A 27,129-nucleotide genomic window follows, 5' to 3' on the forward strand; every position below is an offset into this window, starting at 1 on the left:
GCCAGTGTCCTTGTCCAGCAGCTCATTATCTGAGTCCCACACCCCGCGGGGACCAGAGCTCGGTCACTGCTTCCGGCTCAGACCGCGACTTTGGAACGTGACTGGACACAGCCACGCCCAGAACGCCAAGGGGTCGGGCTTCAGAACGTGGGGTTGGGCCAGGCTTCTAGCCGTCCCCAAAGGCAGCACAGTGCCCGGATGCTTCTGAACCGGGAGACCGGGAGGCTGACCCACGCCCAGCACAGGGCGGTAGACGTGCTCCCTACGCCCCTCCTCGTCGGGCGGCTCCCGGCAGGCTCCGGTCCACTTCACATAGATTCTGGGCGGGCTTCTGTGCAATCGAGGCCCACTCATTGGCCGTCCACGCCACGACCCGCCCAGGACTGGCGGCGCGCCTAGGCCGTGGGGCGGAGCCAGCGAGTTCCCGCCAAAATCGCGTAGCCGGTTCCATCCCCGTGGGCTACGTCGCGCCCTCCCTGTTTTTTCAAACCGGGGCTGGGCGGGGATTGGTGGGCTGGGCCCTCACGTGGTTAACGGTCGCGGGAAGCCGCGGAACGCGAACTTGCGGCCGAACTTGCGGAGACCTTCACCAGCAGTGGACCGGTCAGTCTCCGCTGGACATAATCGCGCCGCAGTCGTCGCCGTCGCGGCGTCGGGAGCTTGGCAGGCCTCGGAGTCGCCGCCGCTGACCCGGCGCAGGCCCGCTGCAGCCTCAGCCGGGCGCGCCGGATCGCACGTGGCGGACCCGCCCCCTGTGCCAGCCGCGACCTGGACGCCGCCGGCCTGTGCTCGCCGGTCCTCTGCTCTCCGGTGCTCCGCCGTGACTGCAGCCGGGAAATGAGCTTCCTGAGCCGACAGCAGCCGCCGCCCACCCGCCGCGCCGCAGCCGCCTGCAGTTTGCGGCAGAAGCTCATCTTCTCACCCGGCAGCGATTGTGAGGAGGAAGAGGAGGAGGAGGAGGAAGGCAGCGGCCACAGTACGGGGGAGGACTCGGCCTTCCAGGAGCCTGATTCGCCGCTGCCCTCTGCACGCAGCCCTGCCGAGGCCGAGGCCGAGCGCCGCCGCCGCTCGCCCGGCGCGGAGCCCAGCAGCCCGGGAGAGCTGGAGGAGGACTTGCTGCTGCGGGGCGGCGGCGGGGGCGCGCAAGCGGCGGGCGGAGGAGCCGAGGGCGACTCTTGGGAGGAGGAGGGTTTCGGCTCTTCGTCGCCCGTCAAGTCACCTACGACTGCCTACTTTCTGGGCAGCTCGTTCTCGCCGGTGCGCTGCGGCGGCCCTGGGGATGCCTCCCCGCGGGGCTGCGGGGTCCCGCGAGCCATGGACGACCCCTGTTCTCCGCAGCCCGACTACCCGAGCACCCCTCCGCACAAGACCTTCCGCAAGTTGCGCCTGTTCGACACGCCGCACACTCCCAAGGTAATGGAGGGGGCGGAGGAGCCGGCTCCAGGGCCTTTAAAAAAAGGCCGCGGCGCTGCTGCCCTGCGCGCCACTGCCGGGGTTCGGTTACATAACCGCCCCGCCGCACCCCGCTCGCCGTCCTGTGCCGCCAATGGGAAAAAAAAAGTTGGCAGCCCCCTTTTTTGGCTCTGCCCAGAAGTTGTCGGTTAAGATTATGTAACTGAACAATGGGCCTGGTCTGTAACTACGCCACTTTACAAAGGGCTTGGTCCCCACTGTCCAGGTGGTTGAGTATTTGGCCCCGGTGGCGCGGTGTGCTAGGATGCCGGATTGCTGCTGGCCACCTGACACTCCGAGCCATATGGTGCCTGTTAAACCCGGTGTCCGGGCCTGTAATTTGGGGGGCACGGATAGAAGGAGTTCGGTTTATTAAAAGGTTTTATTCCAACCCTCTGGACTTGTGGTTCCGTGTTATATGGTACTAGAGATTCTGCTTTTCCTTTTGGGAGTTGTCACTGCGTTTACTGTCGTGAACTCGTGAATATTCCAGGTAGCTTTTGATTGTCTTTCGGGACTTAGTATTAGGGAAGCTTTGTGTTTATTCTGGGGTTTCCCCTGCGGTTTTGTTGGCCTGTGTGTCAAAACTAATGTGTCTTAAAAAAGTGTGTGTTTAGAACCCGTCCGGAATAGCCCGTGAATATGCATGTTGTCACTGGTAATTCTTGACAAGTCACAAAAAAATTAAAAGTAGACAGTTCCTCAAATAAAGACAAGCATGGCATCTATAAATTTAACACGGGAAATAAATTCCCTTTTTTGAGACAAGGTTTCTCTGTGTAACAGCCTTGGCTGTTCTGGAACCCACTTTGTAGAGTAGGCTGGCCTCTAACTCGGAGATTCTCCTGCCTCTGCCTCCCAAGTGCTGGAGCTAAAGGCTCGCTACCATGCCCCTCGAAATAGGCCTTTTTTTTCCCCCTTTTTTTCTTTTTTTCGGAGCTGGGGACCGAACCCAGGGCCTGGCGCTTGCTAAGGCAAGTGCTCTACCACTGAGCTAAATCCCCAACCCCGAAATAGGCCTTTTAAAGGGAGTCTATTACTGATTTCCGTGCAACCTTAGTCATAAACCTCGAGTATACATGTGTTTTGTGCTTTGCTATTTTATAGGCCGACAGACCCAAAAAGCCTACTTGTGGTGGATGTGGGAATTTTTTTATGAGAGTGATAGTTTTTATTTTTAGAATGTTAAAAGAGCCTGTTAATTTTTAGCCACTGATAGGAACTTTTTTGTAGTTTAGTCACTACAGATGTTCCTTTTTAGGATTAAGTACCGGTTTTTACTTTGCTGTCTTTTACAGATAAGTAGTTAGTATTCAACCTGACCACTAAGTCAGCCACTGTTTATTTTACTTGAAGTATAACTAAGGCTTGTGTGTTGCCCCTTCCCTTGTTCTTTTCTTTCCCCAAGTCGGGAAACGGAACCTCCCTGCATGGGTTCTAGTACAGAGCTTCATTCACAATGTGCTGCTTTGGGCTACATATTCGGCCACTTAGAAAGGCAAGTTGGAGGTTATATTGAGAAGACTGTCCAGAAGACTGGATCCTGAGGATTGTATTTCCCTTTCCTAGAGTTTGCTTTCCAAAGCTCGAGTTATTGATTCCAGCTCTGTTAAACTCCGGGGTAGTTCTCTATTCATGGACACTGAAAAATCAGGAAAAAGAGAATTCGACACACGGCAAACTCCTCAAGTGAATATTAACCCCTTTACTCCGGATCCTGTAATGCTTCATTCCTCAGGACAGTGTCGTGGGAGAAAGAGAGCATATTTTAATGAGTAAGTATAGTTTGTTCCTCTGTATCTAAGGTGTACTCTCAAAATTAGGCTTCTACTGAATAGCACTTAGCTCTCAGGAGGCGGGTAATCAGCTGTAGGAAAGTAGTTGTCTGAGAAAGGGAAAGAAAAGAAACCATGATTCTATGACCTGAGAGGTGGCTTTAGGTGTTAAGAGCTCTTGCTGTTCTTGGGGTTTAGTTCTCAGCACTCAAATGGCTATAATTCTAGTTCTAGGGGATCTATTGACCCTCTGACCTCTTCAGGCACTAGGCATGCATGTGACTTTCATACCCACAAAACACTTATATACAAATTTTTAAGAAAAGTCTAGATTTCGTGTCAGATTTATGGTGGCAACTAATGGGAGAGAGTTGTTACTATATTTATTTTGGGTATGAGGTTCACACATGTGAGGTTAACACATGGGGGGGTCAACTTTCAGGAGTTGGTTCTCCTTTCAGTGTGTGGGTCTCTGGCATTAAACTCAGGTGTCAAGAGGTAGCTAGAGCCTTTACCTTCTGAACCAGTGTTTCTCAACCTTCCTAATGATTTGACCCTTTAATACAGTTCCTCTTGTTATGGTGACCCCTCATCCATAGTTGCTATTTCATAACTTTAATTCTGTTACTATTATGCATTGTAATGTGAGTATATTGAGAACCACTGTTCTGAGCTACCTCTGTGGCCAGAGATTTCATTTCTAATGCTTTAATTTCTGTCCATGTGAGCAGTCTAGTTAGTGAGCTTATCTCCATAGGAACTTTATTTTCCTCATCTGAGTCAAATTTTAGGGTTACAAAATTAAATGCTTCTCCTTTAATTGTATCCATCAAAAATGCATTTCACTCTGTAGTTGGGTAAAGTTTTTAGTTTCAAGTTGATGTTTTAGTAAAACCCACATATTTACTTTTTAGTTCCTCTGAAGACATGGAAGCCAGTGATTATGAGTTTGAAGATGAAACAAGACCTGCCAAAGTAAATAACTTTATTATTTAAAATGTTGTTATTATGTTTGCTTCTTAAGTAAACAGCAGAACCTAAGGTAGAAATATATTTACACGTTTCATATCTTTGTATTATACATGGATACCCTCCTTTTACAGAGAATTACAATTACTGAAAGCAATATGAAGTCACGATATACAACTGAATTTCATGAGCTGGAGAAAATTGGTTCTGGAGAATTTGGTTCTGTGTTTAAATGTGTGAAGAGGCTAGATGGATGCATTTATGCCATTAAACGATCAAAAAAGCCATTGGCTGGCTCTGTTGATGAGTATGTATTAAACATTTTGTCTTTTGCTTTTTTAATCTCCTTTGTTACTAGTAAACATTAAGGTTTTATGTAACCAAACACCTAATGCTTTTATTTATTTATTTTTAAAGATTTATTTTATGTATATGTGTACATTGTAGCTGGCTTCAGACACATCAGAAGAAGAGGGCACTGGGTCCCAATACAGATGGTTGTGAGACACCATGTGGTTGATGGGAATTGAACTCAGGACCTCTGGAAGTCCATTGCTCTTAACTGCTGAGCAAACTTGCCAGCACCCTGATAGGTTTATGTAGCTCAGACTAGCCTGGGTGAGCTCACTATGTACTGAGGATTTTGAATTCCCATTCTCCTGCCTCAGTTTCCCGGAGGGCAGGGTTAAAGTGTGTGCCACCATGCCAGTTTGCATAATTCTTAGTTCTCTTAACTAATCATCTTTTAGCATAGTGATAGTTTAAAGAGATTGGGTTTACTTTATGGTGCTTCAGATAAATTGATTACTCCTGAGTAGAAATGATTTAACATCTTATTCATATTGTTCTTCTAGACAGAATGCTTTGAGAGAAGTGTATGCTCATGCTGTGCTTGGACAGCATCCCCATGTGGTTCGTTATTTCTCTGCCTGGGCAGAAGATGACCATATGCTTATACAGAATGAATACTGTAATGGTAAGTGATCTCATCGTCATTCATAATAAATACCATGGGAATATTTATTGCAATCTTATGTTTTTCTCTTTTTGTCCCTTTGGGGCGGGGGGTCAGTTCCTCATGTGTGTTAGGATACATCCCTAGCTCCCTCTGTGTGGTGTTCCTGTACGTTGAACAAGATTTTTTTAATTAATTGATTTATTTTTATGTGTACTGGTGTTTGAGGGTGTCAGAATCCCTGGAACTGGAGTTACAGACATTTGTGAGGTGGCATGTGGTTGCTGGGATTTGAGCTCAGGCCCTCTGGAAGAGCGGCCAGTGCTCTTAACCGCTGAATCATCTCTCTAGTCCCCTTGTTAAGACTTTTTTTTTTAAAGATTTATTTATTTTATGTATAGGAGTACACTGTAGCTGTCTTCAGTCACACTAGATCCCATTACAGCCATGTGGTTACTGAGACTTGAACTCAGGACCTCTGAAAGAGCAGTTGGTAGTCTTAACCACTGAGCCATCTCTCTAGCCCCAATTTAGCCATTTCTTGAAGACATTCTAAAATCATGCTTTATTCCCACCATCTGTCCAGTCTAGTTTATTGCTATAATTCATTAATACTTACATATTTATACTTATATATACTTACATATAATTCACTTTAATATTAAGTGCCTTAGAGTTTTATTGCTGTGAGGAGACATCATGACCAAGGTAACTATTGTGAAAGAAAACATTTAACTGGAGTTGGCTTACAGTTTCAGAGGTTAAGTCCATTATCATCTTGGTAGGAAACATGGCAGCAACCAGGCAGACATGGTGCTGGAGGAGCCAAGAGTTTTACATCTTGATCCAAAGGCAGCAGCAGGAGACTGTCTTCCACTGGCAGCCAGGAGGAGGGTCCTCCCACATTGGGCAGAGCTTGAGCATAGGACCTCAGAGCCCACCACGATAGTGACATATTTCCTCCAAAAAGGACACATCCTAATAGTGTCACTTCCAGTGGCCCAAACACATGATTCTATGAGGGCCAAATCTATTCTAACCACTGCAGTAAGTTATATATTTTTAATTGTCTATATGCTCCCCTACCTCAGTTTAAACAAAACAGGGAAATAAAGGTCAGCTCTGCATAGCTTTCACAAGTCTTTCACTTTCCTTTTTCTTTAAATCTTTACCTTAACACCTGAATTCTGATCCTTATAGGAATCTGTTATTACAAGCTACCCTTTTTGGGTTATTTTTGTTTTTCAAGACAGGGTTTCTCTTTGGTATCCCTGGCTGTCCTGGAACTTGCTCTATAGACAACTCACAGAGATCCGCCTGCTTCTACCTCCCAAGTGCTAGGATTCAAAGCATGCACCACTTCATTCTGGTTAAATGTACCTTTTAACACATAATAGGTTGTTTTTTAAATTGTTTCCATAAAGACTAGAGAAATATATGGCTTAGGAAGTCATGGAGATGGCTCAGTAGTTAAGAGTGCTTACTGGCAGTAACAAGCTCTAGAGTACAAATTCCAGAATCTCTGCAACAAGCTGGGCTTCCTGAATGTGCCTCTGATCCCCAAGTCCCAGGGAAGCAAAGACAGGAGAATTACTGGGGCTTCTGGTTTGCAGCATAGCAGAGAAAATGTGAATGAATCTTGGGTTCTACCCGAGACCTTGCCTCAAAGAATTAGGTGGAGAGATACCAGCATTCCTGATTTTCCACATGTGCACACATAATGAGCATTCACTTATACACGAACATAAGCTCATATATATTTATACAAATATAAATCTATTTTTTTTTTTTTTTAAAAAGAAACATAGCTGGTTGTTGTGGTGCACTCTTTAATTTCAGTACTTTGGAGTCAGGGGTAAACTGATCTCTTGAGTTTGTAGCCAACCAGGGATACATAGAGACCCTATTTCCAAAAAAAGGGAAAAAAAAAATGTAAGTTTTAGAAACACTTGATAGTGTTTGCTTCAGCAGCCCATACCCTAATGTTGGAACGATTCAGAGAAGATTAGCATGGCCCATGCACAAGGATGACACACAAATTCGTGAGGCGTTCCGTTAAAAAAAAATAACACTTGATAGTAAAGGTTTGTTTCATAAATAACAGTCTAATATTTGTGGACCAATAAATGACATAGGTAGGTAGTACAGCCCTCTACTCTTTACTGGTTTAAATCAGTTTCTTATTTATAGACAGGGTCTTGCTAGGTAGCTCAGTCTGGTCTATAACTTGCTGTGTAGACCAGGCTGGCCTTGAACTCACTGATATCTGCCAGTCCCTACCTCCAGAGGGATTAAAGATTTGTGTAAAATGGCTTGGTTCTTGTTCTACTCTCAGCTCCCCCATTTCACTTAACAAATGTACATTGGCCTTACTTGCCCCATCCTCTCAGAAAAAGAAACTTGACAATCTATCCTGAGAAAGTGAACAAAAATTGGTTGCTGAGGTTGATAGGTTAAAAGAAAATTTAAATTGTGTTTTCCCCCAGTGCTGAGAATTGAACCTGGGATCTATACATGTTCAGCTAGCTAGCATTGCCTCCTGTCCTAATAAGTTGTCTGGGCTAGGTAACCTTAAACTCAGTTTGTAGCCTAACCTGGGTTCAGATTTGTGGTCCTCCTACCTTAGCCTCCCAAAAGCCGGGATTATGTGCCTAATCACTAGGCCTGGCAATTAAATTTTATTTTCTGGGCTGGAGAGATGGCTCAGTGGTTAAGAGCACCGTCTGCTCTTCCAGAGGTCCTGAGTTCAATTCCCAGCAACCACATGGTGGCTCACAACCATCTGTAAAGAGATCTGATGCCCTTGTCTGTACCTCGTGTGTATCTGAAGACAGTTACAGTGGACTTATATATAATAAATGAATAAATCTTTAAAAAAATTATTTTCTATAATTGCAGATGCATTTCATACAAAAACAATAAATAAAAGTTGATATCCCAAGAAAGTTGAAGCGAGAGATTGATTCTATTAAATACCATGTTCTGGGTGTGGACTGTAGAGAGATGAGAAAGTAAAATGTTTGATGATTGCTGTCTCCATTAGGTGGGAGTTTAGCTGACGCTGTAAGTGAGAACTACAGAGTCATGAGCTACTTTACTGAAGCAGAGCTGAAGGATCTCCTTTTGCAAGTTGGCAGGGGCTTGAGATACATACATTCAATGTCTTTGGTTCACATGGATATAAAACCTAGTAAGTAAGCTTTGGCTGTGTTGTTTGTGACTTGGATATAGGAAATAAAGGACTTCATTGTAACAATGTGAAAGCCTCTTACTACTGTTCATTGATTACTAAGTAGTGTTTTAAGTCTTTCATAGTTGGTCTGTTTACATTGGTATCTGTTTCAGGACTATGCTCCACATCTGGTTATATCATTACCCTTTTCAGGTGTTATCCTGCTACTTTTTCTTTTCTTTAATATCTTATGTTTATTGGTGTGTGCCTGCATATCTATCTATCTATCTATCTATCTATCTATCTATCTATCTATCCATCTATCCATCTATCCATCTATCCATCCATCCATCCATCCATCCATCCATCCATCCATCCATCCATCCATCCATCCATCCTGCTGTGTGAGGATGTCAGAAGCCCTGAAACTGGAGTTACAGGCAGATGTAAGCTGCCATGTGGGCACTAGGAATTGAACCCTAGTCCTTTGGAAGCCAGTGCTCTTAACTGCTGAGCCATTTCTCCTGCCCCTCTACTTCTTTTTTATTAGTTATAAGGACACTGTAGCTGTCTTCCTGACATACCCAAAGAGGGCATCAGATCTCATTACAGATCTAGAAGAGCAGTCAGTGCTCTTAACCACTGAGCCATCGCTCTAGCCTGCAGCCTGCTTTTAATAAGGGTTCAACCTCTCCTCTTCTCCACCACTCAGCAGAAGTAGTAGAAGACAAAAGTTATTAGGCTAAAGGAGAAATCGACTAGTACAGCAATAGTTCTTTGAGGGGCGGGGGAGGGGCAAGCTTGATCTTCTTTTTCAGCAATTCAGTCCCTTAGCAAACACCAAATATGGCTCAGCGGGTGCAGACCAGTCCACTAGGCAGGCAGACCCCAGGCATGAACTGGCAGCTACAGTCCATTTCTTTTAGCAGGCAGACCCTGAAGCTGCCGCAGGAACCTCACAAGCAGTTCTTGGTGAGTTACCACAGGTTGTGAGCTCAACAATGCTATGCAAGGCAATCAATACACGTGTCGTTAATGCCAAAGTCTCCCACTATTTGTGGGGTCATATTTATACTCCATCACAGGTCCTTCTATGTGTTTGCTATATCAAAACATTCTTTTACCTGTGTCTGCTTCAGGAAAACATTCTTTCAGGTGTTTACTTTATCAAGCATCCTTTCACTTGCCAGCAAAACATTTGACATAACTAACTTTCCAAAGAACTAGAAGTTTCCACTTCAGCCTTGTTTGTTAAATATAGTTATTATTATTCAACAGGTAATATTTTTATATCTCGAACCTCAATCCCAAATGCAGTCTCTGAAGAAGGAGATGAAGATGACTGGATATCCAACAAAGTTATGTTTAAAATAGGTAAAACTATTTTGTTAACTATTAGGGATAACTGTTAAAATTAAGAAGGGTTGGCGTGGGGGTTGGGGATTTAGCTCAGTGGTAGAGCGCTTGCCTAGGAAGCGCAAGGCACTGGGTTCGGTCCCCAGCTCCGAAAAAAAAAGAACCAAAAAAAAAAAAAAAGGGTTGGTGTGGGGCTGGAGAGATGGCTCAGCGGTTAAGAGCACTGACTGTTCTTCCAGAGGTCCTGAGTTCAAATCCCAGCAACCACATGGTGGCTCACAACCATCCATAATGGGATCCGATGTCCCTTCAGGTGTGTCTGAAGACAGCAACAGTGTACTTACATACATGGAATAAATAAAATAAATCTTTAAGAAGGGTTGGTGTTAGGGGTGGGTGTGTGCATAGGTGTAGTGGGCATGATGGGAAAGACTATGCCACAGCGTGTGTAGATGTTAGAGGACAGGCTTGAGTATTCTCATATTCCCCCTTGTTCCAAGGTGGGGTCTTTTGCTGTGTACTGCTTTGGATACCCAGGATAGGTAGCCTGTGAACCTCTGAAATTTTTGTCTCTAGCTCCCATCTTGATGTTGTTCTGGGTTTGCAAACATGTGTTCCTATGTTGGCTTTTACATGGGTTCTGGGGATATGAATGGTGGTCCTTAGTCTTGTGAGGCAAGCATTTTATCCACTGAGACATTTCCATAGTCTCATGTAAGTGCACCACTGGATACTTGGTCCCCAAAGAAGCCAGGAGAAGCATCAGATCCCCGGGAACTCAGTAACAAGTAGTTGCGAGCTACTGTGTGGATGCTGGGAACAGAACTTTGGTCTTTAGTGAGAGCGTCAAGAGCTCTTGTCTGTGAGCCATCATCTCTCCAGCCCATGTTTATCTACTTTGGGACAGGATTTTCTGTATCCTAGGTATACATTATCCCAGGTCTGCTTCCTTGAGCTTGTTGTGTAGCCCAGAAAGCTGAGGATTCTGCCTCGACTTTGAATCCTAGGATTATGGACCTGTGTTGTCATAGTTATAGTTGGTTTATATGGCTATAGATAACAAGACAGGGCTTTGTGCATGATAGATAAGTTGTCTACTAACTGAGCTTCTGTACTCTTCTAATACCTCTAGGTGATCTTGGGCATGTAACAAGAATCTCTAGTCCACAAGTTGAAGAAGGTGATAGTCGTTTTCTAGCAAATGAAGTTTTACAAGAGGTAATTTCTTCCTCCTTGGGTTATAGTATTTGCTTGGTACCAGTTGACAGAAGACTGAATTCTAATATGTTGAAAATTAATTAACTAGTAAACTAAAAGTAAAAAGTCTAAACCTATTTCTGATGGCATTGAAAGTTGTTGCATTCACTACCAGTGGAACTTCAAAGTTGTAAAGCCTTTCTAGAGACCATATTGTTACCATATTCAGATTTAAAAGTCAGACTCTAGCTGGAGAGATGGTTCAGCAGGTAAGAGCACTGGCTGCTCTTCCAGAGAAACCTAGTTCAATTCCCAGCACCCACATGGGAGCTCACAACTATCTGTTCCAGAGGATCTGGCACCCTCACACAGAACACCAATGCACATAAAAAGTAAATTCTTTTTTTTTTTTTGGGAGCTGGGGACCGAACCCAGGGCCTTGCGCTTGCTAGGCAAGCACTCTACCACTGAGCTAAATCCCCAACTCCAAAAAGTAAAATTTAAAAAATAAAATAAAATCACATTTCCACTGACCTAGAATTTTTTTGTTCCAGAAGTTTTTTCTATAAGAATGATCATATATGCATAGAGAACAATGTGAAAATGTTGTATTTACTATGGAAATGAAAGGTAAATTATGATGTTGTGTCACATAAAGTCTAATAGAGTCTCCTTGCACATTGTTCTGTGCACATTGTTCTGCCTTGTTGAACGAATGCATATGTGAAGCTCATATTTCTGCAGGTACATTGTTTGCATATGCATCCCCAAAGGCTTGAGACTTGCTTCTGATTATGTCATGAACAACTGATAAAGCAGCATCTGTTTGTAGATCTATCTATCTACTATTTATTACTAAATTATTTTATTTACATTTCTAAATGTTGCTGCCTTTTCCAGTTCTCCCTCCCATGTTCTTCACCCCATTCCCCCTTCTCTTTGCTTCTGAGAGGGTGCTCCCCCACTACTCACCCCCACCAGCATTCCCTTTTCCTGGGGCATCAAGTTTCTACAAGATTAGGCTCATTCTCTCTCACTGAGACCAGAAAAGGCCATCCTCTGCTACATACATGCCTGGGGCCACGGACCAGTCCATTTATGATCTTTGGTTGGTGGCTTATCTGTGAGAGCTCTGAGGGGGTTCAGATTAGTTAATACTGTTTGTTCTTCCTATAGGGTTGCCATCCCCTTCAGCTCCTTCAATCTTTCCCCTAACTTACATAGGGGGTCCCCAACCTTAGTCCAGTGGTTGGCTGTAAATATCTCCATGTCTCAGTCAGTTGCCGGTAGAGCCTCTCAGAGGACAGACATGCTAGGCTCCTGTCTGCAAGCACAACATGGCATCATAATAGTGTCAGGGTTTGGTGCCTTTGCATGGGATCCCAAGTTGGGCTGGTCACTGGACGGCCATTTTAGTCTTCACTCCATTTTTGTCCCTGCATTTCCTTTAGACAGGAACAGTTCTGGATCAAAGATTTTGAGGAAATTAATTCCTCATCCCCTCCACTGGGGGCCATTATCTACCGGAGGTGGTCTCTTCAGATTCTATCTCTACATTGTTGGGCATTTTGGCTAAGGTCATCCCCATTGAGTCCTGGGATCCTCTCACATCCCAGGACTTCATATAGGTTCCCTCTGCTACTCCCCACCCTCACACTGCTACATATTTCCATTAATCCTCCTGGCTCCCTGAGCTTCTCTCCTGTCTCCCCCCTCCCCCTACTCAATTCTACCTCCCTTTCCTCTTCCGCCTCCTCTCTCCTACCCAGGTCCCTCCCTCCCTCTGCCTCCTGTGATAATTTTGTTCTCTCTTCTAAGTGGGATTGAAGTATCCACACTTGGGTCTTCCTTCTTGTTAAACTTCATACTGTCAATGAGTTGTATCACAGGTATTCTGTACTTTTTGGCTTATATCCACTTATCAATGACTACATAACCAGTAGGACAAACCAGCAACCTATAGATTGGGAAAAGAACTTTGAATATGCTTGGCCCAGGGAGTGACACTACTTGGAGGTGTGGCCTTGTTGGAGGAAGTTTGTCATTGTGGGCATGGGCTTTAAGAGCCTCCTAACCACGTGAGAGCCAGTCTTCTCCCAGCAGCCTTCAGGTGAAGATGTAGAACTCTCAGCTCTGCCTGCACCATGCATGCCTACCTGGACCTGGATGCTGCCATGCTCCCACCTTGATCGTATCGGACTGAACCTCTGAATCTGTAAGATAGCCCCAATTAAATGTTGTCTACGAGTTGCCTTGGCCACAGTGTCTGTTCACACTAGTAAGACATTAAGACAGAGGTTGGTACCAGGGACTGGGGTATTACTATATAGGCTTTGTGCTGTACAGGCTTCTGTTTGGAAGAATGGATTTGGAACTTTGTATTTGGGAAGCACTGGAATGCTTTAAGTGGCCATAATGGACGATCCTAGTAGGAATATGGAAGACCTTGTTGCTGAGAATGATTTGAACTGCAGATGTGGCCCGAGAGGTTTCAGTGGAGAAGAGGTTTCAGTATGTGGAGTAGAGACTGTTTTTGTAGTATTTTGGTGAAGAATGTGGCTGCTCTTTGCCATTTTCTAAAGGGTCTGCCTGAGGCTAAGGTGAAGAGATTTAAATTTCTTTGAAAAAGGAAGTCTCGGGGTTGGGGATTTAGCTCAGTGGTAGAGCGCTTGCTTAGGAAGCGCAAGGCCCTGGGTTCGATCCCCAGCTCCAAAAAAAAAAAAAAAAAAAAGAACCAAAAAAAAAAAAGAAAAAGGAAGTCTCGAAACAGCCTGGTATAAATTCTGTTGTGTGGTTACTAAAGTTCACTCTTATGAAGAGCCTTTTAATGAAAAGGAGAAAGTTACATAGCCACGGTTATACTAGCTTTGAAGGCATGAAGGGGTCATGAAGAGCAGCTGAGGCTGGCAGTGTGAGAGGCCATGGAAGGCCATTGGTGAAGGTGCAGCCTCAGTTGCAGTTGCAGGCTCAGGACTGAAGGGATCATGCAAAGGATTTGAGGCTTGGCATCATGAAGAGAGCCTGTGGGAGAAGGTGAAGCCTAGTTGCAGTGGGAGACCACAGCATATTGTAGATGCCAGAACCGTAGGATGATCACCAAGAACAGCAGCAGTGGAGTGGAGTCAACAGAGCATAGAGTGCTACAGAGGGCAGAGCTGGAGAAATGATGCAAGTTCTTTAGTGGAGACCTGACATTGGAACAAGAAGTTGTAATGTTGACATTGCCTTGGAGACTCCAAGATGTTCTAATTCAAGTTGCCAGAGCTGTTGGATCCCTGCCAAAGAAAGCTGCTCTGAGAGAATTGGGCCAGCCCAGGAGAGAGAACTTTGTTATAGTTAACAAAGATGAGAAAAGAGCAATCTGAAGAGCACTTTGACATCAGCCATGACATGCAGAGTTTGGAGTTGCCCAGCTGGTTTCCTGTCTTGCTTTGGGGATTACAGTTAAGTGATTGGATGGACCTCAGAAGAGACTTTGAATTTTGGCCCTTTAACAATGTTGAGACTACTATAGACTGTGGGAACTTCGGAAGTTGCTCTAAATGTATTTTTTATTGTGCTATAGCTAGGTATGACCCCCATAGACTTATGAGTTTGAAGAAACCTATGGGGGTCAGGGAGTAAAATGTTTGAATATGGTTGGCCCAGGGAGTGGCACTGTTTGGAGGTATGGCCTTGTTAGAAGTGTGTCATTGTGTGTGTGGGCTTTAAGACTCTTAATCATGTGAGAGCCAGTCTTCTAGCAGCCTTCAGATGAAACCGTAGAACTCTCAGCTCTGCCTGCACCATGTCTGCTCCCACCTTGATCATTATGGACTGAACCTCTGAACCTGTAAGCTAGCCCCAATTAAACGTTGTCTACAAGTTGCCTTGGTCATGAGTAGACAGTAAAACACCAAGACATTAACCCTACATCCAATAGAGGACTAATATCCAAAATATACAAGTACTCAAGAAGTTAAACTCCAAAAAACAAAACAACCTAATTAAAAAATGGGGTACAGAGCTAAACAGAATTCTCAACAGAGGATTCTCAAATGACAGAATAGCACTTAAAGAAATGTTCAACATCCTTAGTAATCAGGGAAATGCAAATCACAATGACCCTGAGATTCCACCTTACACCAATTAGAATTGCTAAGATTAAAAACTTAAGTACATGCTGGAGAGGATGTGGAGAAATAGGAACACTCCTCCATTGCTGGTGGATTGCATACTAGTGCAATCACTCTGGTGGTTTTTCCGAAAACCAGAAATAGTTCTACCTGAGGACCCAGCTACAGCACTTCTGGGCAAATACCTAAAAGTTGCTCCCACGTATAACAAGGACACATGTTCATAGCACTCCAGTATGTACATAGCAGCCTTATTTGTAATAGCCAGAAGCTGGAAACAACCCAGATATTCCTCAACCAAAGAATGGATACAGAAAATATGATTCATTTACACAATGGAATACTATTCGCTATTAAAAATGAGGACATCATGAATTTTGTAGTGACCAAGCCAACTCAAAATCAAACAGTTCTTGAGGGAGGGAGGATTAAATAAAAAAGAGACAATTAGACAACATAGTATGACCCCAGCAAGTGTTAAGGTGGATTTACCTTTTTTCAGTCTGCCTTTGTACCATTCTAGGTACATGCAAAGAATAAGATCACTTCTAGGTCAAAGGCAAGGGAACAAACAAGGCATAAACAAAGGCCCCAAGGTATTCAGTGACTTACCAAGATGATCAAGATCTTGGATCTTGAGCTTTCTTGTGCTAGCCCAATGTCAAGTTCTTGCTAATATCCTTGAAGGGACACCAAGAGCTCTCCACATTGCAGGCTAATGGATAGAAATAGAAAATACCATCCTAAGCGAGGTAACCCAGACCCAATTTATATTTGTAGTTAAACCATCTTCCTACATTTAGCAGCTTGTTTCCAAATAGATGCTTGAATGTGGCATTCAAAAGTGTTTAACATAATTTTTTACAGAGACCATCAAGATGTGCAATCTATTATTTTGGCTATTACCTTAATTTTTTTTCTCTTTAAATTTTACAGAACTATAGCCATCTACCGAAAGCAGATATTTTTGCTCTTGCTCTCACAGTCGTATGTGCTGCTGGTGCTGAACCCCTTCCCAGAAATGGAGACCAGTGGCATGAAATCCGACAGGGTCGATTACCTCGGATTCCACAAGTGCTTTCCCAGGAGTTGACAGAGTTGCTAAAAGTGAGTGTTATATTAACACCTCAGTATTTTACTAAATAGGTTTTTTTCCTTTTTTCTCTTTTTGAGATAGGTTCTCTATGTAGTTCTGGATGTTCCGAGAACTTGCTCTATAGACCAGGCTGGGCTATGCCTCCAGAGCCATATGTCCCATCACATAGGGTTCTAAGTAGTTTTTAACCACTATTTTATTTTCCTTTTGTTTTTTAGGTTATGATTCATCCTGATCCAGAGAGAAGACCTTCAGCAATGGTGCTGGTGAAGCATTCAGTGTTGCTGTCTGCCTCTAGAAAGAGCGCAGAGCAGTTACGAATAGAATTGAATGCTGAAAAATTCAAAAATTCTCTTTTGCAGAAGTAAGGGTTTATTGTTTTTACTCTGCCTTTCTCATTGATTCTCAGATTTTAAGAGATCATTTAGGGTTTTTGCTAAACTTTGTAATTTTGTGCGAGAGAACCAAAGTGAGGCAGTGACTTAGGAGGACTGGACCCCGGCCACTTGTACAACACTGAGCACAGAGGCCGGTCTATAGTCTCAGTGCTGGCAAGGCAGAAATAGGTGGTTTCCTACCAGCTCAGCTGAATCATGACGCTCCAAATTTAGTCAGCGATACTGTCTTAAATAGTGTGGGTTGGGGATTTAGCTCAGTGGTAGAGCGCTTGGCTCTTGTAAATGATTCTTGTATTTGATCTAAGGACGAGGGACTTGGCAGTTTCAGAGAGCTGGTTGGAAAGATAAAGTTGATCAAAAAAGTTTATGCGTGGCGTGCATATATGTACACATGTGTACAGGGACTCAGGGTGAATATCAGGTGGTTTTCCTCTCTCCACCTTAATGTTTCTATTCAAATTTTTTTTTTCTTCTTCAAGATAAGGATTCTCTGTGTGGACCAGGCTGACCTCAGAGATCTGCCTGCCTCTGGCTCTGATCAAATGTGTACAGCACAGTACCAGTCTTAATTTTCTAGATAGGGTCTCTGCATCTTGCCAGTTCAGCTAGATTGGCTGTCTGGGAGAGCCCTCAGGATTTCCTATCTGCTACCCAACCCCAAGATTACAGGCATGTGCTGCCACACCCATACTACGGCTCACCCTCATAGCTGAAGACCTTATCTACGGCTCTGCTACTGAGCTAAATCGTCAACCCCCACCCTGCTTTTTGGGTGGATGCTGGGGGTCCTCATACTTGTGCAGCAAGCATTTTACCCATTAAGCTATCTTCTCATTTCTATTTTATTTTTTTTTTAAATTACATTTCACTTATTTTTTGGGTTTATGTGCACATGCCATGATTTGATCTTATTAGGATATGAATTTTGACATCAAACTGAGGTTGTCAAGCTTGGTGGCAGGTGTTCTCGCTGATGAATCTTAACCACCAGCCCCAGGTGTGTCATGTACCCTTATGATGCATCCCAGAATCATCAGCTGACAATGGGTTGGCCCCACCCACTCCAGTCATTAATTAAGAAACAGGTTTCCCTGCAGCCTGACCTTGTAGAGGCATTTTCTCAATTACAGCTCCTCCTCTCTGATGATCCTAGTTTGTGTCAAATTGATATAAAACTAGCCAGCACAACAATTCAGTTTGTATTTGGCCTCTTAGACTCTTTTCATAGAATTAATGCAGTAGGTAAATTAAAGTCTTGCTTTCTATTTTTTTATTTTTGTAGAGAACTCAAGAAAGCCCAAATGGCAGCCAAAGTTGCAGCTGAGGAACGGGCACTCCTCACAGATCGGATGGCCACTAGATCTACCACCCAGAGTAATAGAACTTCTCGACTTATTGGAAAGAAAATGAACCGCTCTGTCAGCCTTACTATATACTGAACTGCTTACATTCCCCAGCCCTTCCCCCTCAAAGGACAAAAAAAACTGTGACAAGAGGAAGCTAGGTTGAAATCACTGCTAGAATCCACTTTGCAATTACTTTGCCATTGGTGTCAGTAGTTTTCCTAAAATGCCTTTTGTGACTTTGTGAATTACAGTTGAGAGCTGTATTCTGACTTGGCTCTGTCAGGCTTTTGTCTCATCTTCCCGTCTGTTTCATGTAGGATGTCAGTCACTGTTGGATGTTCCACCACCCTTTGCGGGGTGAGCCACTGTGGTGGTGTGCTGCTTCTCATTCACTGTTGCCGTGTGATGAAAGGTGTCTTTCCTTGTTTTGACTGTGGAAAGGACTCGAGGGCTTTACTGCGATCATCCTCTCCCTTCAAAAAGGGAAATGCTCAGAGACTCAGTACTACTCAGCCTCCAATGTACCTGTGTCAATCTTAACGTTTCTTTTTTTCTATTGTGAATTATACTTGTATATCCAACTGGGAGCACTTTAGGCATCATGTGCACCATGGGATGGTCATTCTGTGGAAGCCTTGCCTTGTGAATTTGCTGCTATTTTAGTTTCCTCTTGCTGTAAAACTAGCATTAAACAATCATTGTTGTTAATAGGCTTTCTTTCAAAACAATTATGTGAAATATGTAGCTGCTCTTCATGAAAAGCAGCTTTGCCTCCTTTTCTTTGGACTTTGAAGCTAGTGCATTGAAAAAGTGCACCTACCCCTTCCCTGTTCGAATGCTGTATTAATGTAGTATAATTATTACTGGTTTTGTAAATTTTTCTTATAATGTCCTCTGACTTTAAAACATGTTTCCTTCCTCCTGTCAAGTCTTGTACTTGGTTGTATGGTTAGCCTATTTTTAAATGTTTTGCCCAGTTTCTCTTCAATATTTGTGTATATAAACTGATCTTGGTAATACTGTACATAGCTGTTTAATATACCAGAATGACTTCTGACTATTCAAGTTTTTCACAAAATACATTTTACCTGTGATTAGCCATTTGACTAACAGTGTTTGGCTAGTAGATGTTGCCCTCCAAAAGTAGGGGGAAATGTCTCATTTGTTTTTCTATTAACTTTGGTCTGAAACACATTTGCACTTGTCTGTTTGACTTGTGTCTTATTAACATTATCTGGCGTATTAAAAGTCATTCTGTGCTTACCTTAATTGTCTAAATCTTCACGGTGCCTGTTTTCTACTTTGTATCCCCTCACTGCTCATTACAGAATGTGGATAAATATATATGACTTGCTGAGAGCAGAGTGCACTTCCTCTTTGCTGCTGGCTCTTTGAGATAGGATCTCACCTTCCAGGGTGGCCTGAAACTTAACTGCCTCCTTTACCATCCAGTGCTCAACTTAGAACTCCAGGACCTATGATGCCATGTGGGACTTTGATGATGTGCTTTCGTACATGTTAGTTACACTTGAGAGCCCATGAAAGTTTGGATTGTTTTTATCAATCTAAATAATACATTTAAGCATAATCACATGTTTATACACATGACACTAGAAATGAGGTATAATTTTAAAGGTTCAGGTTAAGTGAATAAAGTATGCAACTCAGCTTTCTAACTAGTCTGAGTCACAGCAAAGCTCGCTATGTTAGGAGGCTGCCTCATGTGTACATTTATTACACAAGACAGACAATCCAGGGCCTTGCCAAGTGCTCCTCTAGACATCCAACCCAATCTACTAAAGATTTATTTGTATTACATTATGCCTCCATGTGTCTGTGTGTACCATGTGTGTTCCTGGTACCTGTGGTGATCAGAAGAGGGCATCCAATTCCTGGCCTGGAATTCCCTGTGATTGTGAGCTACCACGTTGCTTCACGAAACAGAACATGGGTCCTCTGCAAGAGCAGTAAGTGGTCTTAATTGCTGAGCCATCTCTCCAGCTATTTTTGATATTCAAGAAAAAACTTATTTGGAGGGCTCTGGTGAGATGACTCAACAGTAATCTGATGGCTCTTCTAGAGGACCTGGGTTCAATCCCCACACCCACATGGCAGTTTACAACTGGAACTCCATACACCCTCACACAGACATATATGAAGTCAAACACCAATGCACATAAAATAAAAATAAATCTTAAAATTAAAAAAAGGGACTGGGGATTTAGCTCAGTGGTAGAGCGCTTACCTAGGAAGCGCAAGGCCCTGGGTTCGGTCCCCAGCTCCGAAAAAAAATTAAAAAAAAATTTAGCTTTAATCCTAGCACTCAGGAGTCAAGGCAGGCAGATCTCTGAGTTTGAGACCAGCATGGTCTACACAGAGAGTTCTAGGACAGCCAATGAAATCCTGTCCCTCAAAAAGCTAAAATTTGAAGAGAGAAATCTTGAACCATCTGGAAGGTATTTTTTTTTTTGGGGGGGGGGGGTTTGGTTCTTTTTTCGGAGCTGGGGACCACAAGCGCTCTACCACTGAGCTAAATCCCCAACCCGGAAGGTATTTTTTTGTTGAGTCATTTTTATCTGTTAACAGAGTGGTTTGGGGAACAGGCAAGATGGCTCAGCATATAGTGTTTGTACCCAAGGGCGGTGACCTTAGTTCAATCCCTCAGATCCACATGGTAGAAGAGAAGTCACCTGCACAGCCTGTCAGTCTTAGTATGGTTTTACTGCTGTGAAGAGACACCATGACCAAGGCAACTCTTAGAAGGACAACGTTCAATTGGGCTGGCTGCTGGGTTCAGAGGTTCAGTCCGTTATCAAGACAGGAACATGGCAGCATCCAGGCAGGCATGGTACATCTGAAGGCCACTAGTAGAATACTTGATCCCTAGGGAGCTAGGACAAGGGTAAGCCCATACCCACAAGGCCCCACCCACTCCAAACAAGGTCACACCTCCCAACAGTGCCACTCCCTGGACCAAGCATATACAAACCACCACAGGCACACACACAAACAGATAAATGTGATTTTAAAGATAACCGGTTATGTGTAAGCAGAGCACTCATTAATAAATTTTTTATTTTAGTTTTTGGGTTTGGTTTTGTTTTTTTTTAAAGTATCTATCTATCTATCTAAATATCTAGACATTATATATAAGTACACTGTAGCTGTCTTCAGACATACCAGAAGAGGCATCAGATCTCATTACAGATGGTTGTGAGCCACCATGTGGTTGCTGGGATTTGAACTCAGGACCTCTGGAAGAGCAGTCAGTGCTCTTAACCACTGAGCCATCTCTCCAGCCCTTGTTTTTATTTTGATTACACGTTGCAGATGGTTGTGAACTATCATGTGTAGCGCTGGGAATCAAACCCAGGCCCTCTGCAAGAGCAACAGATGTTCTTAACCAAACCCATGTTTCTAGCCCCCCAAAAATTGGGGGAAAAATAGTTTTTGTTAGCCAGCAGGAGTGGTGGTGCATGCCTTTAATTACAGCACTGGGGAAGCAGGGCCAGGTGGATCTATGTGAGTTCAAGGCCAGCCTGGTCCACAGAGCAAGATCCAGGATGTCCAGGGTGTAAGATACAAAGTTCTATTATTGTTTGAGGCAGATATTTACCATTGATAAAACTTTTGAAAGCTGACTTTAATAAAAACCAAAAGTAGAAGGAGTCAACACAATTCAATTAAAACTGTTGCTTTTTCTTACCAGAAAAAAAGACTGATGCTAAATTATGAATTGTACCCCTTTCGTTTTGAGCTAATGTCTTTATACTTTTTGATTATTTCTTTATTTTGTGGGATGGGGGAGGTACTCATGTACCATGATGTTTATGCCTGTGGAGGTCAAAGTGCTGCCTGCAGGAGTCAGCAAGCATCTTTCCTCTACCATGTGGCTTCTGGAAATTACTCTCAGGTCTCCAGGTTCCTTTACCCACTGAATCAGCCCCAGAAAAAACAATTTTCTAGCTTTGATTTTTTTTTTTTTTTTTGGTTCTTTTTTTCGGAGCTGGGGACCGAACCCAGGGCCTTGCGCTTCCTAGGTAAGCGCTCTACCACTGAGCTAAATCCCCAGCCCCTTGATTTTTTTTTTTTTAAAGTATGTTTTGTTCCAGAGGTCAAGAAATTATGGAATTAGCAAGGTTCCCAGGCTGGATCAAAGACCTGAGTTCAATCCCAGAACTCTCATTAAAAAAAGCCAAATGTGGTGATGTGTTCTTGGGGCTTACTGGCTAAGCTTGCCTTGGTGTCTTAGAAATCTCCAGACCAATGAGAAACGTCCATCTTCAAAATCATGGTCAATGTTACCAAAGAAATGACAGTTCACATTGTCTCATTGCAACATGCACACATGTGTGCGCAAACACACACGCACAGAGACACACACAGAGAGAAGGGATCTACGTATCAGGAGTACCAGAAGATGTCCCAGTGATTAAGATCTCGTGCTGCACTTGCAGAGGACCTGAGTTCAATTCTAGTACTCATAGCAGGTGGCTCCCAACTGCCTCTAACTCCAGTGTCCTGGGATCTGACTCTTCTTGCCTCTGGGCAACAGAAATGAATTATATCTTTTTTTTTTTTTTTTTTTCGGAGCTGGGGACCGAACCCAGGGCCTTGCGCTTGCTAGGCAAGCACTCTACCGCTGAGCTAAATCCCCAACCCCGAATTATATCTTAAAAACAAACAAGCAAACAAACAAACCAGGGGCTGGAGAGATGGCTCAGCAGTTAAGAGCACTGACTGCTCTTCCAGAGGTCCTGAGTTCAATTCCCAGCAACCACATGGTGGCTCACAACCATCTGTAAGGAAATCTGATGCCTTCTAGTGTATCTGAAGACAGCTACAGTGTCCTCATATAAATAAAATCTTTGGAAAAAAAAAACAAACCACCAAAACCCACCCTAAACTAAAGCTAAAATCTTTAACAGTTTTAATGTGCCTATGTCTCTGCATAGATAAGTGAAGGATCTGAGGTGGCAACAAGGTGATGAGATAGCTGGGCACTGGAGTTAGAGTTGTGAGACACCTCATGTGGATGTAGTGTTAAGAACTGAACTTGAGTCCTCTCTAAACAGGACATGTTCTTAATCTCTCTAACCTCTAATTGTAAACTCTCTCCCCCCAACCCCCAGGCCTCCCCCGCTCCCCACCCAGACAGGGTTTCTCTGTAGCCCTGGCTGTCCTGGAACTCACTCTGTAAACTAGACTGCCCTCAACTCAGAGATCTGCCTGCCTCTGCCTCCCACGTGCTAAGACTAAAGGTGCATGCTGACACTTTCACCTGGCCTGTGTGTGTGAACTTTCCAAGCAATTTGTAAATGAGTTAAAGCCATTGAGGAAGAGGATTCTTGAGAAAGGTTTTGGAAGTGTTTTGGATATTGTGATAATCTTAAGTGAAGCCTGGGACTAGCACCATTAAAATGATTTACAGAGTGAGTGGGTCTTTTCCCTCAAACCTGGTAGCACTCTTAGAAGTTTCTTAAAATCAGTCGATTTCTAGTTTTAAAATAAATACATAAATGGAAGATGATGGCATCATTGGAACTGTCCCTCTCCCAACATTTAGCATCAACAACTTTGGAGAAGCACTCCTCTGAACATCTTTGAACTTCTTCTTCTTCTTCTTTTTTTCTGTGTGTGGCAGATGTTCCTAATTTTCAATGCAGTTCAAAGGTCTGTGGAGTGAGGAGAAATAACTGTATGCTCTAGGAAGATTTACCAGGAAAAGATGACATGTTCTGTCAAAACTTCATTAAGCTAAGCGTCTGGGAGACCTCAGCCATTCCAGCCTTCAAAGAAAATTACCTTGAAGAAACAGACGCTGTATTGTTTAGTTTTATATAGCTAATAAATATTTCAAAGAGCATGTATCTGTTTTGAGTGCTGACATCCTGTGGCATGAAATGGGTTCAGGGTGTGATAATTGTGGATGATTTTCATGAAGGGGTCACCTTTGTGACGGCAAAAATATAGAGGCTCAGGCTGGAGAGATGGCTCAGCAGTTAAGGGGACTCAAGTTTGGTTCCCAGCGCAACATTGGGCGGCTGGTGACCTGTAGAGCTCCAGGGGCTCTGATGCCCCCTATCAGCCTCTTTGGACACTTACATACATAGACAAGCAGAAAAAACCACACACATATACATTGAAAGTTTAAATATATGGAGGTTCAAATCATTTAGGAATAGAAACTAAATAAGTAGAGAGAATTCTAACTTGGATATTGCTGTGCTTTCTCTGGATGTGTGAGTGTTAATAATGAACAATCCGAGAATTAGGAAAACCAGAAGCCAATTAGTGTTGCAGACCACAAAAATTGGAAGGAGAAATTGAGTAATACAATTCAGAAATGACCCAAAGGTCTAAGAAAACACTAAAGTTTATTAGGTCTTTGATGGGCCAGCACTGCAGGTAGTAGGCTGGGTGTAGAGAGAAACCAATCAAATAGAGACAGGTCCATGTCGTTTTTAAGAAGCATAAGTAAGGAAAGGCAAAGCAAGCAGGAGGGCTGTGAGCTAGAGGGGAATCTGTTGTGATCGTCTCAACAGCTACCATGCAGTGTTTGACAAGTACTTTCCTCATAGAACTAGTTGACAAGTCACCATCCTAGACAAAAGTCACAGCGATCCACAACAGCTAAGATGGATGTCTGTCTAAGTTACACAGCTGTACTGTCAGGATTCAGACTTAGAATTTTGGGTTGAAGCACTCAGCACAAGGCAAAGCAAGTCCTGTGAGCATGACCAGAAGAGGGATCCTTGTGGAAAACAAACTTGGAAGTCAGAGAGGAATCCCAATTGGAAGCCCTCTCTGCAGCTGGAAATTGTGCCATTAATAGAAGGAGTTATCACAGGAGCCACCTCGGGAACAGAGGATGGCGCTCCTGGAAGCAATGTGCAGGGAGGGATGCTGCACAGGCCCACTGCTACCTTTCTCAGCAAGCAGGTGGAAATCTTTCTGGATACGCTCATTTCTTTAAAGGAGGTTTTTTGTTTTTAATTTGAAAATTAACTCCATAAGAATTCCACACAATGCATCTTGATCATCTTTTTAAAATATTTATTTTAAATTAAAGAGGGCATCAGATTCCACTACAGATGGTTGTGAGCCACTGTGTAGTTGCTGGGAATTGAACTCAGGACCTCTGGGAGAACAGTCAGTGCTCTTAACCTCTGAGTCATCTTTCCATTCCCTGACATTTTTTTAATTTACTCTTGCACCTACCTCCAGATCCTCCTGGATCTACCCTGCCAGTTCCCCGCCAACTTCATATTCTTTGTTTCTTTCTCTCGCTCTCATTTTTAATCCATTGAGTTCAGTTAGTGCTAACCATATGTACACGGGTGTGGGGTCATCTGATGCAGCATGGAATATATCAGTTGCCACACTGTTGAAGAGAACTGACTCTGAGAAGTTATCAATTGTCAATAGCTCTTCAGCCTCGAGATAGACATGATAATACATGCTTTTAGTCCCAGCACTCTGGAGACAAAAGCAGGTGGATCTTAGTTCAAAGCCAGCCTGCTTTATAGAGCAAATTCCAGGACAGCCAGGGCTGCATAGAGAAAACCATGTTTCAATACCCTCTCCCCTCACCAAAAACCTTCAGCTAGTAGTGGGGTCTCATGTACCCCTCCCTCACCCAGGCTGGAATGTTGTTGGCTGCTTTGATCTGATGCAGGCAACTGAAGCTGCTGGGAACTCTTACGTGTGTGCAAAGGTCCCGTCAGTCAGAAGACACTGTTTTGTCCCAGTCTTTGGCTTCTGGCTCTTAAATTTTTTTCTGCCCCCACTTCTCTCTGACATTTTCTGAGCCTTACAGAGTGACATGGATCTCCCACTTTTGGCTGAACACCTCCACAGACCAATTGCACTTTGACTAGCTGTGTGTTTAGTATCCACTGCACCAAGATGCTTCTGTGATGAGGACTGAGATCTGCATTAGTCTGTGAGTAGAGTTAGGTATATAAAGGCATTTTGATAGTGTCCATTTAGCAATATTAGTAGTTTCTCCCTTAAGGCCTATGAGTTCTTCTTTTTTTTTTTTTTCCCTTTCTTTTTTTTCGGAGCTGGGGACTGAACCCAGGGCCTTGTGCTTGCTAGGCAAGTGCTCTACCACTGAGCTAAATCCCCAACCCCAAGCCTATGAGTTCTTAGACCATGGGTTCTTGGCCAGATTTGCAACATACCATTTAAAAGAGTTGGGTTTTGTGTGTGTGTGTGTGTGTGTGTGTGTGTGTGTGTGTGTGTGTGTGTGTAAATCCCCTCAGGAGCTTGAGGCACTGGATTTCCCTGGAGCTGGAGTTATAGGTGGTGGAATGGAACTCGGGTCCTCTGCAAGAACAGGGCATGCTCTTTGATCATTGCACCATCTCTCAACATCTGTTCATCTGCTTTTGATTCTTTTTTTTTTTTTCTCGGTGCTGGGGACCGAACCCAGGGCCTTGTGCTTCCTAGGTAAGCGCTCTACCACTGAGCTAAATCCCCAGCCCCTCATCTGCTTTTGAAACACAGTCTCCCTATATAGCACTGTATGGATTAGAACTCATTATGTACACCAGCCTGGCAGACAGAGATCTGTCGACTGCTGCCTCCTGAGTGCTGGAATTAACGTTGTGTGGGACCATGCCCAGTAAGGTTTGGTTGGTTGGTTGGTTGGATTCTCTGTGTAACCCTGGACTCATAGAGAGAAGGCAGGCTACAAACGTACAGAAATCCTCTTGGCTCTTCCTCCTGAGGGCTGGGATCAAAGGCATGTGCCACCACTGCCCAGGTATAATATTTTTACTATTATTGATTATTGTGAGGGTTTTTTTTTTTTTGAGACAGGGTTTCTCTGTGTGTAGCCCTGGTTGTCCTGGAACCCGGCTGTAGACCAGGCTGGCCTTGTCTACCACCTGCTTCTGTTGCCTGAGTGTTAGGATTAAGATTAAAGGTATGTGCCACCACCACCCAGCCTATATCAGTATTTTTAATGTGAGTGCATTTGGGTATCTGCACTTGAGTGTGAAATGCCCTCCATACGGACTGGGCACTGAACTCCAACCCTTTACAAGATGAGTGCGTGCTCTAACTGCTGGACCATCTCTCTAGCCCCACCCTTAAAGGAGTTCTAATGACTTAGGAAAATGCATGCTGTAGTGTGGAATTCTCCAGAGGAGACTGCTCATACATGGGTTCAAACCAATAGAAAGTCTTCATTAGCTGACTGGCAAACAACTATACTGAGTGTTTGGGATACCAGTGAAGCAGTGAACCTTTCTCAAAGTGAGCTTTATTTAAACACACATGCGCGCACACA

General features: G+C 43.7%; 1 protein-coding gene, 1 long non-coding RNA gene and 1 other non-coding gene across 3 annotated transcripts; 2 read left to right on the forward strand and 1 right to left on the reverse strand.

The window, feature by feature from the left end:
* The first annotated feature begins 768 nt into the window (after positions 1-768).
* On the forward strand, positions 769-19,190 carry Wee1 (WEE1 G2 checkpoint kinase). Its single transcript, NM_001012742.1, has 11 exons — positions 769-1,413; positions 3,022-3,227; positions 4,142-4,202; positions 4,331-4,503; positions 5,051-5,172; positions 8,195-8,341; positions 9,602-9,697; positions 10,812-10,897; positions 15,928-16,098; positions 16,306-16,451; positions 17,768-19,190. The coding sequence occupies exons 1-11, from the start codon at positions 838-840 to the stop codon at positions 17,922-17,924; spliced, it is 1,941 nt and encodes a 646-aa protein (NP_001012760.1). The 5' UTR covers positions 769-837; the 3' UTR covers positions 17,925-19,190.
* Rnu6-1168 (RNA, U6 small nuclear 1168) lies at positions 7,107-7,213 on the forward strand. The gene has a single exon (XR_015655749.1). It is a non-coding gene; the product is annotated as a U6 spliceosomal RNA (small nuclear RNA).
* Positions 19,191-20,338: 1,148 nt separating the features above from the next.
* Positions 20,339-23,696, reverse strand: LOC147996916 (uncharacterized). The gene is made up of 2 exons (XR_015652339.1): positions 22,613-23,696; positions 20,339-21,028 (listed from the first exon to the last, which is right to left on the reverse strand). It is a non-coding gene; the product is annotated as an uncharacterized LOC147996916 (long non-coding RNA).
* Between the last annotated feature and the right edge of the window lie 3,433 nt (positions 23,697-27,129).

This window comes from Rattus norvegicus, chromosome 1 (assembly GCF_021556685.1).
Source record: "Rattus norvegicus strain SHRSP/BbbUtx chromosome 1, alternate assembly SHRSP_T2T, whole genome shotgun sequence".
NCBI classification, from domain to species: Eukaryota; Metazoa; Chordata; class Mammalia; order Rodentia; family Muridae; genus Rattus; species Rattus norvegicus.

Excerpts from the sequence above, each read along its gene's own strand:
- Wee1 (NM_001012742.1), top strand. The coding sequence starts at position 838 with ATGAGCTTCCTGAGCCGACAGCAGCCGCCGCCCACCCGCCGCGCCGCA. Across the intron at positions 4,203-4,330 it reads ATGAAACAAGACCTGCCAAA|AGAATTACAATTACTGAAAG; the intron begins GTAAATAACTTT and ends CTCCTTTTACAG. Across the intron at positions 16,099-16,305 it reads AGTTGACAGAGTTGCTAAAA|GTTATGATTCATCCTGATCC; the intron begins GTGAGTGTTATA and ends TTTGTTTTTTAG.